This window comes from Phycodurus eques, chromosome 8, assembly GCF_024500275.1.
Source record: "Phycodurus eques isolate BA_2022a chromosome 8, UOR_Pequ_1.1, whole genome shotgun sequence".
NCBI lineage: Eukaryota > Metazoa > Chordata > Actinopteri > Syngnathiformes > Syngnathidae > Phycodurus > Phycodurus eques.
Window position 1 is genome coordinate 10,550,680 of NC_084532.1, and position 25,107 is coordinate 10,575,786.

The window sequence follows — 25,107 nt, forward strand, 5'->3', positions numbered from 1 at the left end:
TCGCATGATACCTGCTCTTCTGGCAGCGCTTCTTTGACGCACAAAGTATAGTGATATAGTGAGGCCCTGGTTAGTTGGCTCGGCTGGCGTGATAAATGTTCCTCACGTCTCCAAATGAGTCCTGCAGCCAAGACTGTGGAGCTCATCTCTTGCTATAATGCACTTTGGGAAAGAATCAATTTACTTAGCCCTACTCCCTTGTACCAACATAATCCTATGATGCTATTTAAGGAATTAATTAATATAAAAGAAAAAGACTTGCAAGTGCCAAAAAATGTGATTCAGTTCGATCATAACCATCAAGCAGATTGATTACTTCCTCTCTATGCTTGATTTGCTGGTGCCACAGTGATATAGAGTTACTGGCCTTGCCTATAACGTCATATTTCCGTCAGCTGCAATATAGCCCCAGTGACATCGTTGACTATACTGACGACACAAAAAGTGACATGTTATTGATTTAATACGCAAGTGGCTTACTGGCTCCGCCTCCCTGCCTCGGAAAGGATACTTATATTGAAGGGATGGAAACGAGGAGGAGAATCACTAGATTGAGGAGTTCACACAGCGCTGCATCTGGGACCATACATTGAGTGTCATGGATAAGGTCAGAGTTGTCAACTACATCTTGGGACTCCTGGGTTTGTTACTACTGCAGGGTGTGATAGATGTGCAAGGAAGGAACTTATTTAACACAGGTATGTGAATTTCTTTTCAGTATCCAGTGTTTGAAATGCAACTTTTAAATGTAACAGGTAAGATGATGTTTGGCTCACTTCCTTTCCATGTTGTCTTTTTTTTTGTCTGTGCAGGTAACCATGTTTTGAATCCCAAAGATGACATAGATATCCAGAGCAAAATTCTATCACTGCTTCTGCACAAAAGCTTAGTTCCTGTTGAAAAGAATGACAGCCCAGGTGAGACATTTGGAAATGAAGAAATTAAACCAATGGGATGTTACTCGGAGGTTGATGTTTTCTTCTGTTAACAGGTCTTGAACTGGTTGATAAATTAGCTGATTTAGAAGAGGTAAGTTATTTACGAACACATATTGACTTAATCCCAGGTAGTCAAGACACACTGTGCTTCAATTTGAATGGTGTTACAAGTCTAATACTCATCTCTTCTTTAAGTTGGAGGCACTGAGGGATGATCTGGAACTGGAGAAGGAAATCGCAGTCAATTTAGTAGACAAACCGATTACGAGGAAGAGGGGAGAACGTAGGTCGCCTTTATTAGCTCTGCATTCATTTGGATACATACCTCTTGCTTTAATTTTAGGTAGCACCAATGTCCTGTACAAGATCACAAATTCATTCCCCCACTCCCCCCCCCCCCCCCCCCTTTATTCCCCTACAGCTTGTTTCTGGAAGTACTGTGTGTGAGATGGGACTCTGGGGTATGAGGACCACTGTGAAATCTTGCTGCAAAGCCCAATTTAGCCTTAAGAACCCTCAACAACAACACCCCTAATGCGAACACTGTTACTTTAAGCAATACAGACCATCATTAATCAGCGTCATCAAGAAATCGTCGCTTCGTGTTGCTCTCATCAAGCGACTGCCACTGTAAGACTATAATGTGCACATCATCTGATACTCACCAAAAATACCAAAATACCAAGGCCAACTCACCAGGGCTATTATTTGCCTCCCGCTTTTGTGTGTCTTCATGGTGCTCTCTTGTGGCAGAATGGAGCATAACAATTTTGTAAATTGCCACCAAGCATTACATCTGTCTCCGGTAATACAAATACATTGTTCCTTTAAAAACAAATAAATACATTATTATGTGAACGTGAAGTTGTGTTTGTATGATTTAAGAGATCTTTGGTGAAAAAGACAGGACATTTAATATTTTAGTGAGCATCCTAGGACTTATAGCTGCAATATGAAACGGGGTAAAGCTTGTGGAAACACTGGAGCTCTCTGTTTGAGTAAAGGGGATCCGACATGTGGTGTAGCCTCTGCAGTGACAGGGGAATTCACGTGCAGTGAAGTTTTAGAGGAGTGTGACACAACTGAGTCACTGGGTTTAGTCAGAATAATGGGAGAGCTACTGTGAAAAGACCTGAATCTCAGCAAAACAGGCTTAACATCTGCAGACTACAGTATATTATATATATATTTCAAAAGCAACTTTTTCTGCCCACATAATCTGAGTATAAACACCTTAAAAACATATGTGCTCATTAATAAATCCAGTAAAGCAGTCACAGGTAATGTATTTAGTTATGTTTTTGGACAAGGAACCATATTTGGTAACTCAAGTCGAAATGGATACCTCAATACAGGCTGTAAAACCATGTGATTTCGTCTGACAAAGCAGTGAAGAATTGAAAGAACAGTATGTTATTGCTTGTCCAGTAAAAATAATGTATCTTCAAATTATGCGACTCATTGTTAAAATGATCAGCATAAAGATTAAGCGCGAGCAAATGTATGGACATTTTTAAAAAGTATTGTAGTAGTATAATGTGCTACAAACATTTAGGGTGGAGGAAAGAGGGTACATTTCGTCGATCAAGTATTTATATCAGTGAGTTCCATATAGCAGGTAAAAAACTTACTATATATACAGTTTGTAGTCATTTTGTTCTGCATTAGTAATGAATGGTTTGGCTACAGCCTTTCTATTTAGGATGCATTTTATTGCTTTGTTGAGCACTTTGAATTGCTCTTGTGAATGAAATGTGCTATAAAAAGCGTAAAGTGTACACTCTTTTATCATGTGGCCAAAGATACAAGTCCTAAAGTGGAAAAAAAATATATTTAAAAAATCCAAACTAATATGCCAGGGTTCACTGGCTTTTTTTTTTTTTTTTTTTTTTTTTTTTTTTGAAAGCATATTTGAGGAGGAGGAAGCTGGACAACCAACACAATAAAACATGGGACCCTCTAGTAAATCCTTTGGAAACTGGGATTATCTGTGAGTGAGCACATCTGTCATCACTGCCTGGAACCATTTGGCCAGGAGAGATCACAGTTAATGTTATAAAACAGACAATAAAACATACCACAGTGTTACTACAGTCATTATTACTTGCATTAGCGGTCCAAAAGATAGTAGCATTACTTTTTTACTCCCACTGTTAGTAATGACGTCACTATTTCAAGTCAGCTAGCTGCCCTACACCCAGTTACATTATTTTGGCCTCATAAAACATCAGTCTATATAAGTACAAGGAAATGATCCAGCAATGCTGTGTGCAATTCTTGACTCGTTATCAGTGACAACACATTGTGTTGTTGTAGGACTTCTACTTTTGATGAGTTTTGGGCAGGCATAACAGTGGCTGTCCAGCTTCAAGATCAGTCCAGAGCTGAGCAATCTAAGCACAAAACATCAAATGATGGATTCTCTTTTAACAGGTCAGTAGAATATTTAATCATTGCAGTGTATTTGTTATTTGAAATGAACAAATAAAAAAAAAAAATATATATATATATAAAATATGCATTCTATCAGACTTTTAAACTGTTTTCCTGCTCACGTAATTAGATTTATATGAATACTTTACAATTCCACTGAAAATTCACATGCAGCTGTAAAACATGAACATTACTATGTATTAATTTATGGTTTAACATGATTTTGTGCAGTGAAGGTGCGGATTCTAGTCTATTATATGCTGACCTTCTTCACCTGCAATGCGGCCTGCCCCAGCGTCTGCATGTGCTCGACCAATGGCATCGTCACGTGCTTAGGTAGTACCATCATCGATACACCGAAACAACTGCCTATTCACCTGTATACACTGAAGCTACAGAGCACAAACATGCACGTCATAAGTGAGCGAAGCCTGGAGAATAAGAACCTTCTGACGCGTTTTAGTCTAACTTTTAGCCACCTCCAAGCTGTCCATCCCCGGGCTTTCCATGGCGCACCGCAACTTAGGTCCATCCAGCTGTCATACAACAATCTTTCCTCGCTTCCTGCAAGAGTTTTTAGCCCACTTATCACTTTGGAGCAGCTCCATTTAAATAGGAACCAACTGGAGACCATTACTGCCGACATATTTGAAGGACTTGTTGCATTGCAGGATCTAGACTTGAGTTACAACAAATTGTCCAGTCTTGCCTCAGGGGTTTTCAGTAGACTGATGAACCTTGTGATATTGAACATTGGCAGTAACTACTTCAAAAGACTTCCACCTACTAGCTTTCGCTCGTTGATCAAACTTAACATGCTCAACATTCAGAAAAACCAATTAGAGACGTTAGAACCTGGGATCTTTGATGGACTAGTCAACCTTGAGTATCTACATATCTACTCCAACAATATAGCCACTATTCCCCCCGAGGTGTTCTGGCCACTGAGGAAGTTGAAGAATATCACCTTGTCTTCAAACCAACTTCAATTTCTACCTGAGAGGAGCTTCTATCACATGCCCAAGCTATTTAAGCTAACCCTTTACAAGAACCCACTCTTATCACTACCAGATGAGCTGATGGGACACATGCCTGAAATGCCAGAATTTTACTTGTATGACACAAACCTCATCACAGTACCTGGAAATTTGTTTGCCAACATGTCTGGGCTGCAGATCCTAAAACTGCATTTTAATGACAGGCTAAGTGAGTTGCCGCCAAATCTGTTTTCCAGTCTTCCTGAACTGCAGACCCTCTCACTGAAATCCAACAACCTCCAGCAGCTGCATCCACAACAGTTTTCCAGACTAATCAAACTGGACATATTACTCCTCAATAACAACACGCTCAAGAACCTACCTAAAAACATATTTCAGGAGCTTGGAAAACTTACAAAGCTTAGATTTGATGGAAAACCATCTCAAGAACCTTCCAGGAGATATTTTCAAGTACAATACATTTTTAAAGGTTTCTTTGAGTGACAACCCGTGGGATTGCACCTGCAGCATCAAAGGTTTTGCAAGATGGATTAGACATAACAAGCATCTTGTACTTGATAGTGAAAATGTGATTTGTCACAGTCCAAAGCACCAAATACTGCGCACCCTTGATTCTCTAAATGATGAGGAGTTGAACACTTGCAACATTACAGCCACTCCAAGTTGCACTGTGACACCGGAACCGACTCAAGCGCCATCTACGACAAGCCCTACAGCAACAGCAGCGGCTTCGCCACACAAACCTCGACCCAGTGTCAGACCACATGAGACTTCCTCCACCTACGACATTTCACCACCCTTTTATGATGTACTGGTAGTCGAACAGGGGCTCGAATTCATCCACCACAACTATCACAATGGTTGGGTGTACGTGTGGTTTTTGCCCTCGAATATAGCCTTGGCAGGCTTCCGCATGCTTTCTCATATTCTTCTTTTGGCCACAGGCATGTTGCTCATTCTTTGTACTATGTATAGTATGAATCTTCTTAGCAAGAGGGTGGAGGAGATAAAGGCACAATTTTGAAGGTTAACATGTTGTGTTGTTGTTGTGTATAAAAATGGAGTTGCATTAAAAAATGTTAAGAGAAAATGATTTATTAATTAAATGTGCTCTATTTACACCTTGTTCTTTTAAAATACCGTAGCTTAACACACTATACGCAGTGATAAATGTGCACATTTTCCCATGTCTGTAAAGCCTCACATTTTTATACAATTTAACTGCACTGTCTTTCAAACAGCTGGCAATGGATCAAGATCTCTGAAACCCTTTGTAATGTAACATTGACGCATTATTACCTGGGATTTTTTTTGAATTATTTCATTTTAAATCTCTCATGTTTCTCCTATCATACTACTGAATAAGAGTAATTTGAGAGAGGCGATGCAATGTTCTTTCCCATAAAACATTTTTCTGTCTTTAAACTTTAACGAGGAGTCTGCAATAGTTATATGAAAAATGCTGTTCACAAAAATATTCCAAGGCACTTGTGGTTATGACATGACTATCAAACTTCCTCTTTGAACGAGAAGGACGGAGAGCAGATATTTCCCAATAGAGACTCAGACACTCAAGGCAAGCAGGAAGCTAAAGGGGCATCTTTTTTATACAATTTCGGCTGAGGAAAATGGCTGTGCTTACCCAGAGAGTAACAAGTGGTGCAGCGGTATGATGTCGTGCTCACAACGACAGTCACCACAATTACCGTTATAATAATATTCTACTATTTATCATTTGGGTGAGGTCTTTGAAGCTTTCAAAAATGATTTCAACGTTTACATCATGGCTCCAGATACCACAAATTCCATAACTTTAAAACAAACTCCAAACAATAGGAGGATGAATTAGTGATTAGTGAGCTGCTCCCAAATTCATTGCCATGACAACAGGTGATTAGGACTTTCCAGTAGGCTGGCTTTACACAACAGGAGCTATAAACCAACTCCCACAACACACGCACACACACACGCACACGCACGCACGCACACGCACACACACGATAGGGGAAATGGTGCAGTCGAAAACAAGCGGAAAGATAAAAAAGCATTGACTCATGGGATGAAAGTTTCATTGGACTGGAGGACAATGATTTAAAAAAAAAAATCAAACGTTTTTCATTCTTGTAAACCCTGTGAGGATCACGAGTACATGTTTTTCTGCAGAATGTCCAGCCATTGAAGCTTTAACATTGAAATAAACATAAATAAAGAACCTTTTGTGACAATAACTCTTCATAAAACCCCAGAGTAACATTATGTTAATTACTTCTTCCCTGTTTATTTCTAAATAATTAGGACTGAAATTGTTAAGACTATACATACGTATATACTATACACAGTGTGTGTGTGTGTGTGTGTGTGTGTTTGCGTGTGTGTGTGCGCGCGTGTGTGTGTGCGTGAGTGCGCGCGTGTGTGTGTGCATGTGTGTGAGATTGAACATACTCGGATGATACTACCGAGAAGTACAACCCCAATTCCAATGAAGTTGGGACGTTGCGTTAAACATAAATAAAAACAGAATACAATGATTTGCTAAACATGTTCAACCTATATTTAATTGAATACACTACAAAGACAAGATATTTAATGTTCAAACTGATCAACTTTTCCGCGATGAGAATAAAATATTTCTGAGGAAAGAGTAATAGTGACGAGATGATGTGCCCCAAACATTAAGTGATTAATTGTTGCATTGTCACCATGTACTACTGCGGAAAATTTCGAGTTTTTCCTAGTCATATCAAGACTTTTTCTAAAAATGAACAAAATTAACTTGGAACTTTCATTCTTGTCGTATTATCATGTTATCATATTTTTTAGTGTGGCCTTAATACTCTTTTGTAGTATAAAGTACTAATGAGTATAACGTTAATGTGATAGGACACAAGGTAACACCTCATACTATACAGGGACTGCAGCAACAAATCCAGAGTGTGGCTCCAGTCTGGATTTTGTGGTAAAGAAGGGGTTTGTTTAGGTTCAAATTTGCTGCCCAGCCTCTCCTGATTATTTACTGTGGACTTGAAGTTTTATATTTCATTTTGTAGCCAAATTCCGAAGTCTCAGAAAAAAAACAGATTACTGTATGTCATTTTGTAATTCCACATTCTTAGGATGTTATAAAAGAACTGATTCAGTGAGTCTCATTTAGCCACACGATATATACAATAGGCATTTCCTTGCATTGAAATTCAGAGCATCGTAATCTGGACCAAGCCTCGATGGAGCGATACATTGCATGAGATAACAATACATGCACACAACAATGTCTGAAAAAAATACAACAATAAAAACTTCCTCTTCACATAACCTCAATCTCAGATACAACATCTGTTTCCTAGAAGAAAAGCGAACACGCACACAGTTGTTGCAAGCAACTAATTGCAAACATATGGCGACTCCAAGAGCACAAAAGTCCAATATGTGCATTCAAACCAGTTCTGACACCAGAGAGGGTGGGGCTTCCCCTTTTACCCAATCGCCCTCATTTAACAAACATGTGCGGCAGAAACAGTGAGGACTGTTAGGAAACGGGGATGATGATGACGAGGGTCACAAGCGCCACATTTTATGAGCGGACCAAAAAAAACTGAAGGACGAAGGGATCCGTGTGATGATGAAGACCAAGAAAATGTGATAGTGTGCGTGTGAAATTTTCATTGCAAGATCTCATAAGCTTCAGAGGAAGGCAGGGTGTGCATTAGAGATAACACCAACTCCCTGTGTGTGTTCAATCATCTGCCACCATTCAAGGTAAGCAATGCAGACCGCTGTGTGAACTTGCGTGTGTTTAGTAGATTTGTTGCATCATACTTTCCAAGACTTGGCAATAAGAGTGATGATTTGATTATTTTATTTTAGAAAGTAACTGACATGAAAAGATGATACAATACTGACCCTAAATATAAGATGATCAATAAATTTGGTTCTCTGTTACATACATACATACATACGCACGCACGCACACACGCCCACATATACATACATACATGCAGGTTTAAAAGTGGGCGTATCAAAGTTCTGTTTCTTCAAGTAAGTCATACGAGGAACAAAAAAAATCAAAGCGATTCATGGGGAAGTAGAAATGGTTTAGCCACATTTGGCACACTCTTCCATTACGGATGGTCACACCCATGCAGTAGAGTTGTAATGTGAACCAAAGCGGAACGTTTTTGTCCAATGACACGATTACAAAATGTAGCTTTTCGAGAGGAGATGCTATGTTTGTGTCACATATCACCAGTCTTCCGCTCAAAAGAAAAAAAAGGAAACTTTACTTGGATAATGCACCAGTCAGTGGAAATTTACCATTTAATTTCCTGGGGGGTTTGCTCATGGGAAGGCATCTTTGTGAAACCACAAGTTCTCACGGAAAAGACATAGCACAGCGAATGAATGCAGTCATGAGAAAAAAACTGAAAGAAAAACCCCATCCATGAATAATACTCTACATTTACTGGCTGGGAATCACAGTCTATAATTCAGCATTTGATGCTGGCATATCTGTATTGTACCATGAGAGACATTGATATCTTGTCCCACCACAAATACTTTTACATCAGTCGTGAGACCCATTACATGACATTAATTTATGTGGTAAAATTGGTCATGGTGAACAACAACAGTCTTTGGACACCTCCTGTGCCAAAACGATAAGCAGTGTCCCAGACTTAATGATTTGTGAGCCTGTCATATTTCGGCATACTATCATTTCATGTATACAACAAATTATAATGATAATAGGCAATTTTTCAAACAACTCCAAAAGCTACTGACCCAAGAAACAATCAATGAGTGATTCATTACCAGAATATAGGCGAACCAAGTTAAATCAGCAATGGATCGAAATATAAGTCAAGGTCCGATTTATGAATACAAATATAAGGTTAAAGGTCCCATATTATGGCTATTTAAACCTCCATAGAGTAACTCTCGAACATAGACTTCGTATAAAAGTGTGAATTTCATTTCAAAACCAAAACTTGAGTTTGTCATACGAGTGTCTAGAAAAGGCCCCTCTTATAGCTACTTCTGGTGGATCTACTTTTGTATCCTGTTTGTCCATATTTGGCTAAGACCGCCCCCTTTCCTCTGATTGGTTGCCTACGTGTAGAAGACCCACTTGTGAGAGGACACAAGTTTGTTATGTTGACGGTGCTGGCTCGGGAGCGGAGAAGCAGGCGGAGCTCTTTGCTAGTGACCTAGATCAGATTGAGAAATTGGATTTCAGGCCTTTCAGGAGAAAAATGTCTGGAACTCAGGAATGTGTGGACGATTTTTATTAATGTGGCACCATAGAGACAATATTACATCCCAAAACACTAGAGAAAGTTGATTTGGCATAATATGTCCCCTTTAATGTAAGAATGTGTACTGTACAAAGTGATACATTGGTAGATACATTCTTTGGAGAGAAAAAAAATACAGATAATCCAACATTTATGTGTCTTTTTCTAGGGACGTAATGGACCATCCTATGATCTTCCATGTGCTCCTATTTCTCTGTTCCCTCAACGTTGCTGTTTGGGCGTGTCCGGATGGATGCCAATGTAAGGGAGACGAAATGTTATGCATCGGTCTCTCAAATGTTCCTCCTCTCCCGTCATCTACAACTGCCATCTACTTCTCCAACTGCAAAATCTACTCTTTGAAAGCAGATGACCTTACTTCTCTAACTAATGCATTAGGGATTTCTATTGATGACACTGCTTTGAAGGAGGTTCAACCAGGCACATTTGATTCCTCCGTGAACCTAAAAGCATTAGGAGTTACTGGAACAGAATTGCAAGATCTACCAGATGCCTTGTTCCAAAATCTTCACAAGCTTGAGACTCTGAATCTAAATAGAAACAAGCTCGTGGCCCTCCATCAAAAATGGTTCTCCCCACTCAAAGTTCTTACTGCCCTTGATCTCACTCAGAACCAACTGACCTCAATACCCATGGAAACTTTTCACCCTCTGACTGAGTTAGGGTATCTGTTGCTTGCAAGAAATTATATCACTCAGTTACCTAGTGGTACATTCAAAGGGCTTTCTAAGCTGGAATACCTTCGACTAAATAAAAATTTGCTACAGGAAATACTTAGTGGAAGTTTTGATGACCTCGGAAACCTGAAGGAATTATCCCTACAGGACAATCGTATTACTCATCTCCAACATGACCTGTTCTCCAAGATGCCAAAACTCACAAAGCTGTTTCTCTCCAACAACCAACTGAGGACTCTTCCACAAGGACTCTTCTTACACCTTCCCATGCTTGCCCAGATCTCCTTGTATGAAAACCAGCTGGAAAGCATTGGCCCAGGTGTGTTTGGTCCTATGGCCCTGCAGGAATTGTGGCTGTATGACAACAAGCTGAGTCGTTTAGAGGATGACACCTTTAAAAATCTCACTCAGATGCATCTCCTGGTGCTCAGCCGCAACCGGATTAAATATGTATCTACAGGAGCCTTTCGAGGTTTGGAACAGCTAGGCGAAGTATCGCTTCACACCAATCTGTTAAAAACATTGCAAGCTGGGACATTCCAAGGTCTTCCCAGCCTGGTAAACATTTCTTTGGAGCACAATTTCATCAATCATCTGCCTGTTGGTTTTCTCCAAGGCCTGAGTCACCTGGGACAGATAGACCTGAGAAATAACACTCTTGCAAACTTGCCACAGCAAGACTTAGACGCTATTTCTGTGGCAGAAGAGATACTTCTTCAGCAGAACCCCTGGAGGTGTGACAAGGATATTCTGCCCCTTAGCAACTGGCTGAGAAAGCACCCATCCAAGGCCAACCAAACCTTAGTGGTGTGTGATACTCCCCACAGTCTGAGTGGGGAGATGATTACCTGGCTGGCAGAAGAGGACTTGGGGCTGCAGAGTTCCACACAGCAAATACCGCTGACCTCAACGGAGAGGAGAAAGAAACCAAACACACCACCAGTGAAAAAAAGCACTTCTTCCCCTGCTGTCAAAACAACATCTTCCTCAGAGTATGAAGTCACAAGCAGCGGAAAGGGCGAGGAGGGACATGTTCCTTACCATACTTCCATCATCCTCATTGTCATCGCAGTTGTCGCCACAGTAATCTTAAGTGCCACCATCATAAGCTGTTTATACTGGAGGATGAAAAAGAAAGGACGGGGACATATAGGCCACAGGAGCAGGAACTCTGTGCTGTAAATGAGACTGCTCAACATAAGATGGATTTACACTGCAGGTTACAGTGCACTATTTTGATTTAGGGCCTATATGCAATTTAAAAAAACAAAAAAACAAAACTGATTAATGATTAACCTACACTAACGCAGTAGTAAAGTCAAAATTACAGTAAATGTATGAAAATCAGTTACAGTACAGCATAAAAATAAAATATAGGCAGTGACTAAGCATGCCTTTTTGTGCCACATGACTACATATTCTTTCGCTGATACACAAACGAGTTAAATGCGCGCCATTCGTAACCTCAAACCTTCATACATATGTAACGTTGTGAACCAAGAACCACCTGTACACAAGAGTTAACATCAGTGACAACACAGACATAAACAACAATAAATAATGAGAATATTAATTGTATCATACCATTTAGTTGCTTCTGTTGTTGTTGTTGTTTTTTTTTTTTAAGGTGAGTGTGTTGTTTGGGTCCACAATGCTGTGTATACATCTTCAGTCTATGATACATCATCAATGCCATATTGACTGTATATATCCAATCCTTCAGTTACATTTCTGTCCACATTTGGAAGAGGCTTGATTCTGATTGGAGGCTATCTGATTCCATGCATGTTTTTTCTTTCTTTACACTGCCATGACCCATATCAGAACAAGGACAACATGGGAGGAAAAGACATCAGAATTATTTGAACCATGCAATGTAAATTTTTGACTCATACTGTATGTATGGGCAATGTCACATTTTAAACAGTAGCTTTAACTCACAGTACTACAGTACGGAAGCGTATTCACTTGGATAAAAAAACAAAAACAAAAACAAAACTCCTGTCCCTATCGGGACACATCGAACTCACGCAAGACCTTGTGAACTGCAAGTGACTCTTTGCGGACTCACTAATGGCGAATTACTGCTGGGCCGGGATTGTGGTACATCCGCCGGCGAAGCTGATTCTCGCGCCTCAGTTGCACACCATGCGGGTCCAGTATTTTCATCAGTCTCCTGATCGTCTCTTGAGTCACCATGTAGCCAGCCTGAATGTATTTTAAATGCATCATCTTGTATCCATGGAGGATACCATATCTGTCCAACTGATTCTGGACAAACATTGCTGTATCTAGCAGCTCTGAATGGGCTTTCCTCCTGAACAAATGCAAAGTCCGCAGGGGCCTGCATAATGTCGACAAACTAATAACAATACCATCTATGTGACTCAAAGACAGGAGTATCTCCCAGTGTCTTAAACCCATATCAAAATAAAACTTGATCAAACTAAATAAGCCGGTCATGTTGCTTACTACGGAGTCCGCAAAGAGTCACTTGCAGTTTGCAGGTTCTCGCGTGAGTTCGATGTGTCCCGATAACTCAGAAAAAATTAGTCAGAAAAACAGGTGGTAAAAAGAATTGTCAGAGAAACAGAAAGAAATACTCAAAAAAACAGAAAAAAAAATATTCAAAAAAACAAAGCCCTCAAAAAAATACTCAGAAAAACAGGAGTTTTTTTAATCCAAGGGAATGCAATACGCTTCCGTACTACAGTATACATACACATCCAAATGTATTATCTTAAGAGCAAGGAGAAGTGCCTCACCTCATCTGCTACGGTGGCCATGAGCTAACAGCTAGCAAAACCTTCACCTTTTCACTTTTAACCTCTGAGTCCTAACAGTTACGAAGCACCAACATATATCACACTCTGTCACATCAACATTGAACTGTGTTCTTATATCAGAAGCTGACCTTTAAAGACTTAAACTGAAGTGTGTGGTTTTTAGAAGCTTTAGCACTATATATGGCTGACTTTTGTTTACTTTTGCTACACTGACATCTGCTGCTGATACCTTATAAATACATGCACACCCACATGGGATAGTCACGCATTATATTTAAACTCATCTGAAACATTTGCTTTTGGTTTCGTTAGCTGTCAAAGCTCATTTATCATATTTGGAAGGAGGAAATATTTCCATGTTTGGGGTAATGTTATGCACTGAAAGTATGTAAGCCGCCATAGGCATGTATGAACCCATTTTTGGCTGTGCTGAATCACCCCTAAAGTGAATAAAAGTACTCCCAAAATTTGAGAGATCTTTAGAATTATTATTTTTTTACTGTGTGTGGTCTTTATTTAACGAGCTAGCAAAGTGTTTCAAAAATACTGTACTTGGTTGAAAAGTAATATTTTAACAACAAACAGGCAGTGCTTTATCAGACCACAAGTCCACGATACTCCCCACTCCCCCCTCCAAAAAAAGAGGCCCGATTGGTTCAGCTGGCGTTTGAGAGATGTGACCCTAAAATGCACGAGAGAGTGGAACAACACCATCGCATATGGAAAAATGCTCACACGCCGCCTCAGCTCCATCTTTCATCTCTCCAGCCATCTTTTTTTTTTTTTTTTTTTTTCATCTCTCCAGCCATCTTTTTCATTTACCCATTGCCCGCCATGGCATACCTGTTTTATAATTATTTTCAAGTCCAGTTTATTTGGATAGTCCTTAATCACAAAAGAGTCTCAAAGGGCTTCACAGGTTCACAGTTGTCAAAGACAGACATGTTGTGTGTGGGCGCGTGCGTTCTTTGAGTGGTAAAGTGTGTCCCTACATCCCAACCATAGGCGTTTGTAGCCCATTTTTGGGGTTGCTGATTTGAACCACCCTTTAAATTAATCCCTGCACCTCCAAACCTCTGTATCTAGAATCGTCCCTGTAGGCTGCTACAGTATACAATGACACATGTCAGTATTACAACACTGAGTTTGACAAGTAGTTTTAACAATAATATATTTTAAAAAAACACATTTTTATGCATTGAAAGTAGAAATAGATATTGATGGGAATAAATTAGACTGAACTTTGATTTTTATAAATCACATGGTTCTCAAACACTGCATTCAGTTTTGCATTATTATTCAGGGAGAATGTTGAACAGGAACTGAGTTAGGTCATTAGCTGTGTTATTAATACACAAAGCACAGATCAAAATTTTTAAAAAAGTTTCTGCTTAATGACCCTTGTGGGCAGACGGTGGGTTCTCGGCCAGGCAGCCGAATGACTCTCCTTTTTTGCATTCCAAAAGAATGATACCATACATGGTTTGGGGCATGCATCCAACTTGGCGCATAAGTAGTTGACCTTCTTCACACCAACTCTGGCTAGCAAATCCTAACTAAGCATTGTTGCATGAACTGATGAAGCCTGCTCGGATGAGAAACAAAATGTCTAACCAGAAGTCCAGTTGCAATCGATTCAATGCCCTGAGAATGAAATGACCTGGATGTATGAGAATATTCGTGGAGTACACCCTGAACTGGTCGCTGGTCAATCAGAGGGCACGTATAGACAAACAACCATCCATCCAACCATTATCTGAGCAGCTTATCCTCACAAGGGTCACGGGAGCGTTGGAGCCTATCGCAGCTATCATCGGGCAGGAGGCGGGATACACTCTGAACTGGTTGCAATCCAATCGCAGGGCACACATAAACAAACAACCATTCGCACTCACATTCGCACCTACGGGTAATTTAGAGTCTTCAATTAACCTAGCATGCATGTTTTTGGGATGTGGGAGGAAACCGGCGTACCCGGAGAAAACCCACTCAGGCACGGGGAAAACATACAAACTCCACACAGGCGGGGCCGGGGATTGAACCCCGTTCCTCAGAACTGTGAGGCAGACGCTCTAACCAGACGGCCACCGGCCACCAATTACATTCATATTTACACCTATGGACAATTCAGAGTCCCTAACATGCATGTTTTTGGAATGTGGTAGGAAGCCGAAGTACCTGGACAAAACCCACACAAGCACAGGGAGAACATGCAAACTCCACACAGGAAGGCCGGGAGTGAGATTGGAACCCTGAATGTCAGAACTGTGAGTCATAATTGCTAACCACTATTCACCATACTGCCGTACAGTGCAGTATCCAGTTATCACTGAGTTGACACTAAATGAAAATGTTGTCATTGAGATTAATATTATACAGTAAACTAGAAAAGATTCTAAATAAAATGTAATTATTGCTTAATTGTAAAATCTGCTTTAAAACAGATGAAACAATGGCAAATAAATTGTTTGAAAATCAAGTGACAACATTGTCATTCTTCTCAACAAGTGTTTAAATTATGCAAAAATTCACAAAAGAACATACAGTTTGTAACTTTGGAGCCACATTGCAGCCCTGTGCTGCAATTGGTCGAAGAAAAAAAAAATTCATCTCTGCCCTTATCTCATCTCACAGGGAGGTGTTGGGCCACACCCTGTAGGGTCGCTGGCAACGTTGATATTGACAAAACCTCTCTATTTGTTTGCATCTCCTCCCTGATGTAACAACTCTCTGTTGCATTTCGCCACAGGAAACAATCAGGTAGGCATTCTCCTTTGGCATTTGTTCTAGTAAACAGGCATGCAGAGACAGCGCGTCATTCTTTTTTTCTTGTTTTCACTGTTGGACTGCTTCTTGACTGTAAACCAAACATGTGAAAAGCAGACCAACTGTCCTTCAGAAAAAACTGTCTTTAATGCAATGACAGAAATCCCTCCTAGTCTGTGGCCAGGCGTGACCAAAGTCTTCTTTTTGGACAGCCACATAAAAACAATACCCAAAGCAGCCTTTGTGGAAAACCCACAACTTGAACATGTGGAGTTCATAAACACAGACACCTCCGTTATTGAGCCAGGAGCTTTTGAAGGTCTGGTCAACATGAAGCATGTTGAGATCTCCAGCACGCCGCTGACGTCCGTACCTATAGGAGTCTTTACAGGCCTCAGTAATCTGGAGAAAATTATTCTAAAATCGAACAGGATCCGTAATCTGGAACGAGGTTTGTTTGACGGTCTTAAAAAAGTAACCGAGCTCCAGTTATATGGAAATGAGATTGCATCCATTGAAGATGGGACTTTTGATGGCCTCGAGAACCTCACGAAACTCCATCTGGCTAAAAACCGTCTCACTGCTGTGACAACCGCCTGGTTCTCTAAATTAAACAAACTGGCTATGCTTCGGCTTTATGAAAATCAACTGACTTCCATTCCAGAGGACATTTTTCATAATTTACCAAATTTAAAAGAAATTTATTTGCAAAGCAACAAATTAACAGAGTTATCTGCTAATCAGTTTCCTTATAAAGACAAACTCACAAAGATTGTCTTGGACGACAATCTCTTGACATATTTACCAGGAGAATTCTTTGTTGGCTTCCATAATCTCAAAACAGTGACCTTGAACAAGAACAAACTATTAAGCCTTCCACCTGTGCTTTTTGATGAAAAGACCAATATGATAGATTTAGGTTTCAGTGAAAACGAACTGAGCGAGCTTCCAAAAGCGATATTCAGTCCTTTGAGTAGACTGACCAAGCTGGATCTATCCAACAATCACTTTGCAACTATGTCAGCTGACTACTTTGAAGGACTGCACAGACTCACCGTTTTGAATCTCCGAAACAACAAGATAGACTCCTTGGGTTCAGATGTGTTTGAAAAGCTTCAATCGCTGAGAACCCTGGACATGTCCGGCAACAACCTTCAAACACTCCCTCGGAATATTTTTGAACCTGCAACACATCTCACGCACGTTTATCTAAATGACAACCCCTGGAATTGTGACTGTAACCTTCTACATCTCCATCGCTGGATAAAGGAAAACCCTATGATTGTTCAGAACCCAGTTGTCTGTTCGTATCCAGAAGATCTTAAAGAACAAGAGATCAAGTCGTTGGGAGAGGAGCAATTCATCTGCCCTACCGTTGTGTTCACAACCACCGTGTTGCCTACGACGGCTCTCACAACCCTAGAACTAACCACCACCTTCACAACAACGTCAACCACTACTTGGCCAACCACTCCTACATCTACTATACCTTCAGCTACAACAGCTTCTACCACAATTGCATCTGAAGAAACGACGACTGACATTATAGCAACGATGCAGCAAACGACAACAGAGACTACACCAGTGGTCACAACAAGAGCAAAAGTAACAACCACACAGACAACCATTTTAATCACAACCTCACCAGTTAGCACTGTGATGCTGACTCCACAAACAACCGCAACGATACCCACAACCATTTTAACAACAGCTACACTTACTTTCACACTGGCAGCAACCGCACCCGCAACAATTCTAACTGCAACGTCACCAACCATCACTATGTCACCGACTCCACAAATAACCACAATACCAACAGCTTCATCCACAACCATTTTAACAACAACTGTACCCGCTACTACACCGGGAGCAACCACAGTCACGACCACTTTACCCAGCACCACTAGAACAATTCGAATTACAACTACACAATCACCAATGACCACAAAACCACAGACCACCCGGCTGACAACCCAACCGACCACTGCTCAAAGGACAACGCCCATTTCTGAACCAACAACCCCGGTCATTTTAACTTGTCCTATGCAGCCACCCCTAGAGAAGTCACCTGGTTTGTTATCATACAAGGACACAAATACAGCTCAGCAGTGCAAATCCCAGGCACTCATTTACATCGCTCTGCTGCTGGTGGAGGTCTCCTGCACTTTTGTGCTGGCTAAGTTCACCGTGTCTCTTTACACCCTGCTGCAGTGCAGGAAGAGGATGCAGCAAGAGGTCAAACTCACCCGCTTCTCCTACAGGAAAGAAGTGATCCTAAGGCCTGTGCAGGAGAGCGTAGAAAAAGAATAACAAATTCCTTAGTTGCTCCGATAGATAGCTAGATTTATAACCGAGATTTCAATAGAGATTTTAATAACCTTACTCTTATACTTGGGTTTCCATTTTCTGAAAGAATAATAATAATAATAATAATAATAATAATAATAATAAAAGGCACAGTGGATGACCAGTTAGCACATCTGCCTCAAAGTTCTGAGGACCCAGGTTCAAATCCGGCCTTGCCTGTGTGGTGTTTGCATGTTCTCCCTCTGCCTGTGTGGGTTTTCTCCGGGTACTCCGGTTTCCTCCCACATCCCAAAAACATGCATGGTAGGTTAATTGAAGACTCTAAATTACCCATAGGTGTGAATGTTAGTGTAAATGGTTGTTTGTTTATATGTGCCCTACGATTGGCTGGCGACCAGTTCAGGGTATACAGAGTCTCTCGCCCAGAGTCAGCTGGGATAGGCTTCAGAACGCCTGTGACCCTAGCGAGGATATATATATATATATATATATATATATATATATATATATAAATCCATATCAAAACTAATTTGATAAAACAAGTGCATTGACCCTTTATAAGAAAACACGAGCGCTGATACAAAATTTTGGAGCTTCAATACCGATCGATAGTCATTGTTTTCAGTTGATGAAAACAATGACAATGAAGTACTTTTTCTGACTTTATTTCTGAAGTTACATTAAAAAGACCTGTCACTCATGAAAATTTGCATCCAGTAATGCTGCAATTGGTAATTGAGTATCTTACTGACAATTCTATCGAATAATCAAGTCATAGGAGAAAATACATTTTTGTTTGGTTAAATAGCAATTGTGAACACAGAGAGAAAGATGAGACATTTCAATTAATTCGACCAATTGGTTCCCTCGTTTAGGTAATCAACAGTATTTTTCTTAAATTCAGATTGTGCATATCGCAGGAAACTGTATTTTATTCTCCTCAAATATTTCTCGTGTGGCAATCCATCCATCCATCCATTTTCTGAGCCGCTTCTCCTCACTAGGGTCGCAGGGCGTGCTGCAGCCTATCCCAGCTGTGATCGGGCAGGAGGCGGGGTACACCCTGCACTGGTTGCCAGCCAATCGCAGGGCACATACAAACAAACAACCATTCGCACTCACAGTCACACCTACGGGCAATTTAGAGTCTCTGATCAATGCATGATTTTGGGATGTGGGAAGAAACCGGAGTCCCCGGAGAAAACCCACGCAGGCACGGGGAGAACACGCAAACTCCACACAGGCGGGCCGGGGATTGAACCCCACTCCTCAGAACTGTGAGGCTGACGCTCTTACCAGTCGTCCACCGTGCCGCCCTCGAATTATAGAGCAAGAAGAATTATAATTTGTATGTGTAATGCTTTTTTTTGTTTGTTTGTTTCTCAAAATGAGCACATGCCTGATTGTTTTCATGAGGTTTCTGAAGTCGAGGAAACTCTCTACAATCGTCTGAAGTGCACCACTTGGCTTCTTACAGCAAGGGGAGCCAGAGACCCACGACAGTTTTACTTTGCACCCATACAGAAATTGAGCAGAATATATTATCAAACACATACCCATCTACTGCTTATGTTTCTGCACATAAAATTGCTGTTGTTTGAATAAATTATGTGAGTATCTTCTTCCAGCCAAGTTCTTCCTTTTCATGTGCACAATATTTTATAAGGTTACATCTGGTGACAAGGTCACTGATGGTGTAGTGGTGCACTCGCCTGATTTTGGTGTGGGCAGCATGGGATCAGTTCCCACTCAGTGACGGTGTGAATGTGAGTGCGAATGGTTGTCCGTGTCTATATATGTGCCCTGCGACTGACTGGCGACCAGTTCAGGGTGTAGTCCGCCTTTCGCCCGAAGTCAGCTGGGATGGGCTCCAGCGCTTTTGAGGAGGTTCAATTTTCAGACAATTTGTGCTTGGCCAGTTTTTCAAGTACATGGCTGGCACAAAAACAAACAAACAAACAAACAAACAAACAAACAAAAACAGCCCCAAATCCTGCCAAACCCACATGACATCAAGTCCCATTTTTTTACATTTTTCCACACATTTTGTGCGTGGGGACACATTTGAGTATACACAAAATGGATGCTCATATGTGCTTCCATGAGGTGCTCTGCAATCCACGTGGCTCAAGAGCTCCAAATTAGCATGAGGGCAAGAGAGCCAATGATTAATGTGATGACAGCACTCAAAATCTGACCAATCAGAGGAACGCATTTTGCACCTGCCGGCACTGACAGACAAAGACCTTTTCTTTCTTTCTGATGCACATGATAATTCACCAATGTGTCAGACCACTGCAGTGTAGTGCCAATGACTGGCAAGGAGCACTTCCTTATTAAGTATTGGTGGCTGGTATTGGCAGCCTTTACGAATACCTGATTCCTTAAATAAGGCTATATTGGCCCAATACTGATATCTAGTGTCGGCACTCGCTCATCCGTAGTTTTAATAGCCTGAATTATGCTATGTTTTTACTACCAGTCCACGACCCACCCAAAATCAGGATTGAGCGAGATGGGGTGGGAGTGGGCCTCCAAATAAAATTTCGCTTCGGGCCCCAATTTGGTCAGGGGCAGTCCTACCTAAGTGAGAGACCTGGTAAGACCCAAAATGGAATCAAATCCCAATTTTGGAGGTTAGAATATTACTAATTTTAACTAAATAAGAAATTATGAAAAAAGGGGTACAAATAGAAAATATAGTTTTCTGAAGACAAATTTGACAAAGACTGACTTGTTTTAATGGGCAGCACAGACACTTTGTTGTGTGGGTTTGCATTTTGGGTCAGCTCCTTCTTCTCCACGACAGACTGATACATCACTGCAGACGCTGCACTGATCCGCCTGTCGATCTCCCGCTCCATTCTTCCCTCATTCGTAAACAAGACCCCAAGATACTTGAACTCCTCCACTTGGTGCAGAATCTCTTCCCTGACCCGGAGAGGGCACTCCAGACCATGGCCTCAGATTTGGAGGTGCTGATTTTCACCCCAGCCATTTCGCACACGGCTGCGAACCGCTTCAATGGGAGCTGAAGATCGCGGCTTGATGCAGCTGTCTCCTCTAAAACTCTATGTCCATGTATAAAAACATTAGTGTACACACTGTAACTTCAGCAGTCAATAAAAAATGATAAATGTGTGAATCACGAATCTGCAGAATGGCGCGCAGTTGGGTCGAACAACATCTCAAACCGATTTGCAGAGCAAATGGCCTGTAACATTTGCCACGCTCCCAAACATTGAAGTGAAACTGATGATTGGAGGACATAGTGTAGAACAAAAGCCTGCTTGTAAAACTGAATAAATGATGTTACATATGTGTAAGCTTTTTGTTTGCAGTTGTACATTACAGCGAGTCCACCGTGATCGATGTTGACATGTTGATGAAACGTTGTCCCGAGTGACAAACCTTGACATTGACTCCATGTGATTCATACTTGTCACTCAACTCCTGTTCCAAAGGAAGAAAAGATGAAGCCGCGTATTTCCTGATTCCAAGTGACCCCCGAGGTACGAACCTTGACAGGATTACGAGGCTTTCCCCAAATCAATGGTATGAACTCTCGGAAGTCAGCTAAAGGTGGCTTAAATTGACTGACTGTCAAGACTAAACGCTGGAAAATCTAATTGGGGGGGAATGGGGGGGGGGGGGGGGGGGGGGGTGCGGCTTCGTACACAAAATCAGTGACAAAGTTGACAGTCGGTGCCAGATGTTGTTTCTGTTCATTGGGTTTTGATGAATGTTTGAAAATATCTACAAAAACACCTCATTAGGGTTGATGCTAATGGGAAAAACAAGTTTGAAACCTGCCACATTACAACATGATCATAATCCATTTCACCAATGTTACAACAAAGTTTGATTCATATTCCAGCCATCCATATGCTGCCCTGTTATGCTGCTTTGAACATTAAATTGTTCAAATTGTTGTTTAAATTCACCATGTGCTATGGTATAATGTAGTGTGTTATAACTACAGTAGTTGTATATGTATTTGTATTTGCTTTTATTTTACACTGCTGTCTACTGCCAGGTTGGCATTGCAAATGAGCATCTGTTCTCAACTGCCTTACTTGCATAACTAAAGAGTAATTAATTATCTTGTGCAGGGTAACTAGGAAACTAGATGGCCAAGATGGACATACCAGAATCAGCAGCACAATGTGCACTAAATTGAATAAGTGTCAGTGTGACAAATACTATCAGTTTTGGATAAAAACGTAATTAGTTTTGGAAAAGAATACGGTTTAGTTCAATTTATGTTTAACGTTACAATCAAACTATATTTGACTCGTAAAGGGGTACGACGCCTCTTTTTATATTCATAAACTTAAGGAAAAGTGACGAAAACCTCTAATCAAGCTCTTTATTCTGGAAGGTTTGCTATGTGGATGAAATAAGAGTTCTAGATTACAACGGTTTATTGTTGCACTCAAACACACAAAGCACACGCAGAGAGTGGAATTTTAGAGAAAATTTTATTAAATCTAAGGCGGGAAACTACAGGGGAACGATGGAGAGGGACTGAACTACAAAGATTACAAGCAAACATAGATCAATAACAAAATGCAGGGTGAATGACTGAACTCGTGATATGAGGGTGGAATGAGAATGTGCGGTGACAATGCGAGAGCTGAAAACCTCTGTGACTGTTTAGTAAGCTCAATTATGCACCAGTTTGTACCTAGGAAACAGCACGCTGTACTCATGTTGCGTAGAACAGAATTTAGGCAGGAGGGTAGCTCTTCCCGATGAATGGGTAAGGGTGCCGACAGGTGGATTTGAAAAAAAAAAAAAAAAAAAGGAAGGGGGAAAAAAAGGAATTCAAGATTGCTGGTGGCCGCAGCGTTTGGCTGGTGTTGGTTGCAACGTACTCAGCAACTTGCGCCGCAATTCCTTCGTGACGGATCTTTTATCCATAAACTGCCCCGCACACACAAAAGTATAGTTTCGGGGCGCAGGCAGAGTGCTTCTGCGGTTCTCTGTATCTTGTAGGACTCTGTATCTTTTTGCACAATTGTCCCCCCCCCCCAAAAAAAAAGTACCGGCATTACCACATACCTGGTAAACTTTTATTGCTCAGTGACTGTGTTTTTTATGTCTGTGTCTCAAAAAGTATTCTATGTCAATTGACAGTTGCCTGTTGTCTGTTGTCGTACTAGAGCGGCTCCAACTAACAAATTCCATTTGTTTTTTTGACATACTTGGCAAATAAAGATGATTCTGATTCAGATTATGGACATGTAGCATGAGAATGCTTGATCAATTTTATATGAAAGTCCCATTCATTCTTAAAATGCCTGTGGAAGAAGAATGGGATTGCACAGAGAGAAGAAAAATGTACACCATGCGCACCACTGTACTGTAAGCCTAACTAATTATGTCGCTGTGCTGTTGTTTGGAGAGAGGTCGTAAAGGGGTTATTGGCTGTCACCAGCGACAGCAAAGCACCACTGAGAGATGATCGCACACACCATCTCTGTGCCACAGACAGGAATTCAGCTTTACACAGCAGGGAAAACATAATGATAACTCACCTTTTATATGAGCCAATTGTAATCAGTTTTTGTCATGCAGGTTAAAGCTAAGAACCGCAGTGTATCATTTGCTTCTAATGCTTCTTCCATGGGGAAGCACTTCATCCCGGAACACCTTGATGGCACAGTGACTTACTTGAGGATCCTGTTTGTGGGCTTCAGCTCTGCATTTGACATCGTCATCCCTGAACTCCTCTCCGCCAAGCTTCTCCAGCTCAGCATTTCTCCTGCCATCTGCCAGTAGATTTACAACTTCCTGACAGGCAGGACACAGCAGGCGAGGCTAGGGGGAACCACCTCATCCACACGCACCGTTAACACCAGGGCCCCACAAGGACGTGTCGTCTTCTCCTTTTACACAAACGACTGCACATCAAAGCATCCAGCTGACAAACCCCTGAAGTTTTCAGACAACACAACAGCCATCTGCCTCATCAACGACAGCAATGAGTTTGACAGGAAGTGAAGCTGCCTGGTGTCCTGGTGCAGCCATCACAACATGGAGCTAAACACGCTCGAGACTGTACAGATGATTATGGACTTCAGGAAACATCCTTTTCATCCAAAAGTGTTCCATAGGGTTGAGGTCGGGATTGTGCAGGCCAATCAAGTTTATCATATCAGATTCTCTCATCCATGTCTTTATGGACTTTGCTTCATGCACCAGTGCACAGATATATTGGAACAGGATTTTATTTGTATTTTATTTTTGAGTTTTAGATTTTGTCCGGTTTATAGATAAATATTGATTCCGAACTGCTTTAGATGATGTATCTGGCACATTTTTAAGGAGATTAGCTCAAACACTAACATGCTAACAGGACAGGAAATAAAGCATGTCACAGACATATTAAGACACCTAGGAAGTATTTTAGAATATGATTATTATGACATTAAACATGCTTATTCATCAGATACGTGTCTTGAATCAGCAGAAGCGTAGACAACTGATCGATAATATGACTCAGTGGCGCTGGACCTTCAGTGGGGCCTTTCCCAACCAAATCCACCTCTTAATAACACCACTATCATATTGCAAATACAGAATCCACAATTCTGTAACCCCCCCCCCCCCCCCCACACACACACACACACATGCACAAACAAACGCACTTATGAAGAGCATGAAACTGTGCCACATGCCACATTATGCCAAATTACTAGCTTCATACGAAATCCCAACTTTGCCTTCTCTCGCTCCGACTCAACGCATTAAATGCTCACACGCTCATTAATTTGAGCCCAGCGACCACACACGATGTCCTCTTTTCCATTTCCGTACGACTTATTTTCTTTTTTTCGTTTACCCTTAGTGTTATTTGCTTGTTGTAGTTTGTAGTTGTGTGTTTCATT

At 41.1% G+C, this 25,107-nt stretch overlaps 4 protein-coding genes across 4 annotated transcripts; all 4 read left to right on the forward strand.

The window, feature by feature from the left end:
• Positions 1 to 598: 598 nt before the first annotated feature.
• Positions 599 to 1,421, forward strand: uts2d (urotensin 2 domain containing). The gene is made up of 5 exons (XM_061683059.1): positions 599 to 698; positions 813 to 917; positions 992 to 1,029; positions 1,134 to 1,221; positions 1,360 to 1,421. The coding sequence occupies exons 1-5, from the start codon at positions 599 to 601 to the stop codon at positions 1,383 to 1,385; spliced, it is 357 nt and encodes a 118-aa protein (XP_061539043.1). The 3' UTR covers positions 1,386 to 1,421.
• Positions 1,422 to 3,276: 1,855 nt separating this feature from the next.
• Positions 3,277 to 4,920, forward strand: LOC133406711 (leucine-rich repeat-containing protein 15). The gene is made up of 2 exons (XM_061684537.1): positions 3,277 to 3,371; positions 3,603 to 4,920. Exons 1-2 carry the CDS (start codon positions 3,350 to 3,352, stop codon positions 4,850 to 4,852), a joined length of 1,272 nt encoding a protein of 423 aa, XP_061540521.1. The 5' UTR covers positions 3,277 to 3,349; the 3' UTR covers positions 4,853 to 4,920.
• Positions 4,921 to 7,874: 2,954 nt separating this feature from the next.
• lrrc15 (leucine rich repeat containing 15) lies at positions 7,875 to 13,586 on the forward strand. Its single transcript, XM_061684536.1, has 2 exons — positions 7,875 to 8,122; positions 9,827 to 13,586. Exon 2 carries the CDS (start codon positions 9,834 to 9,836, stop codon positions 11,535 to 11,537), a length of 1,704 nt encoding a protein of 567 aa, XP_061540520.1. The 5' UTR covers positions 7,875 to 8,122; positions 9,827 to 9,833; the 3' UTR covers positions 11,538 to 13,586.
• Positions 13,587 to 15,940: 2,354 nt separating this feature from the next.
• Positions 15,941 to 18,217, forward strand: LOC133406512 (carboxypeptidase N subunit 2). Its single transcript, XM_061684174.1, has 2 exons — positions 15,941 to 17,512; positions 17,957 to 18,217. Exons 1-2 carry the CDS (start codon positions 15,941 to 15,943, stop codon positions 18,215 to 18,217), a joined length of 1,833 nt encoding a protein of 610 aa, XP_061540158.1.
• Positions 18,218 to 25,107: the final 6,890 nt, after the last annotated feature.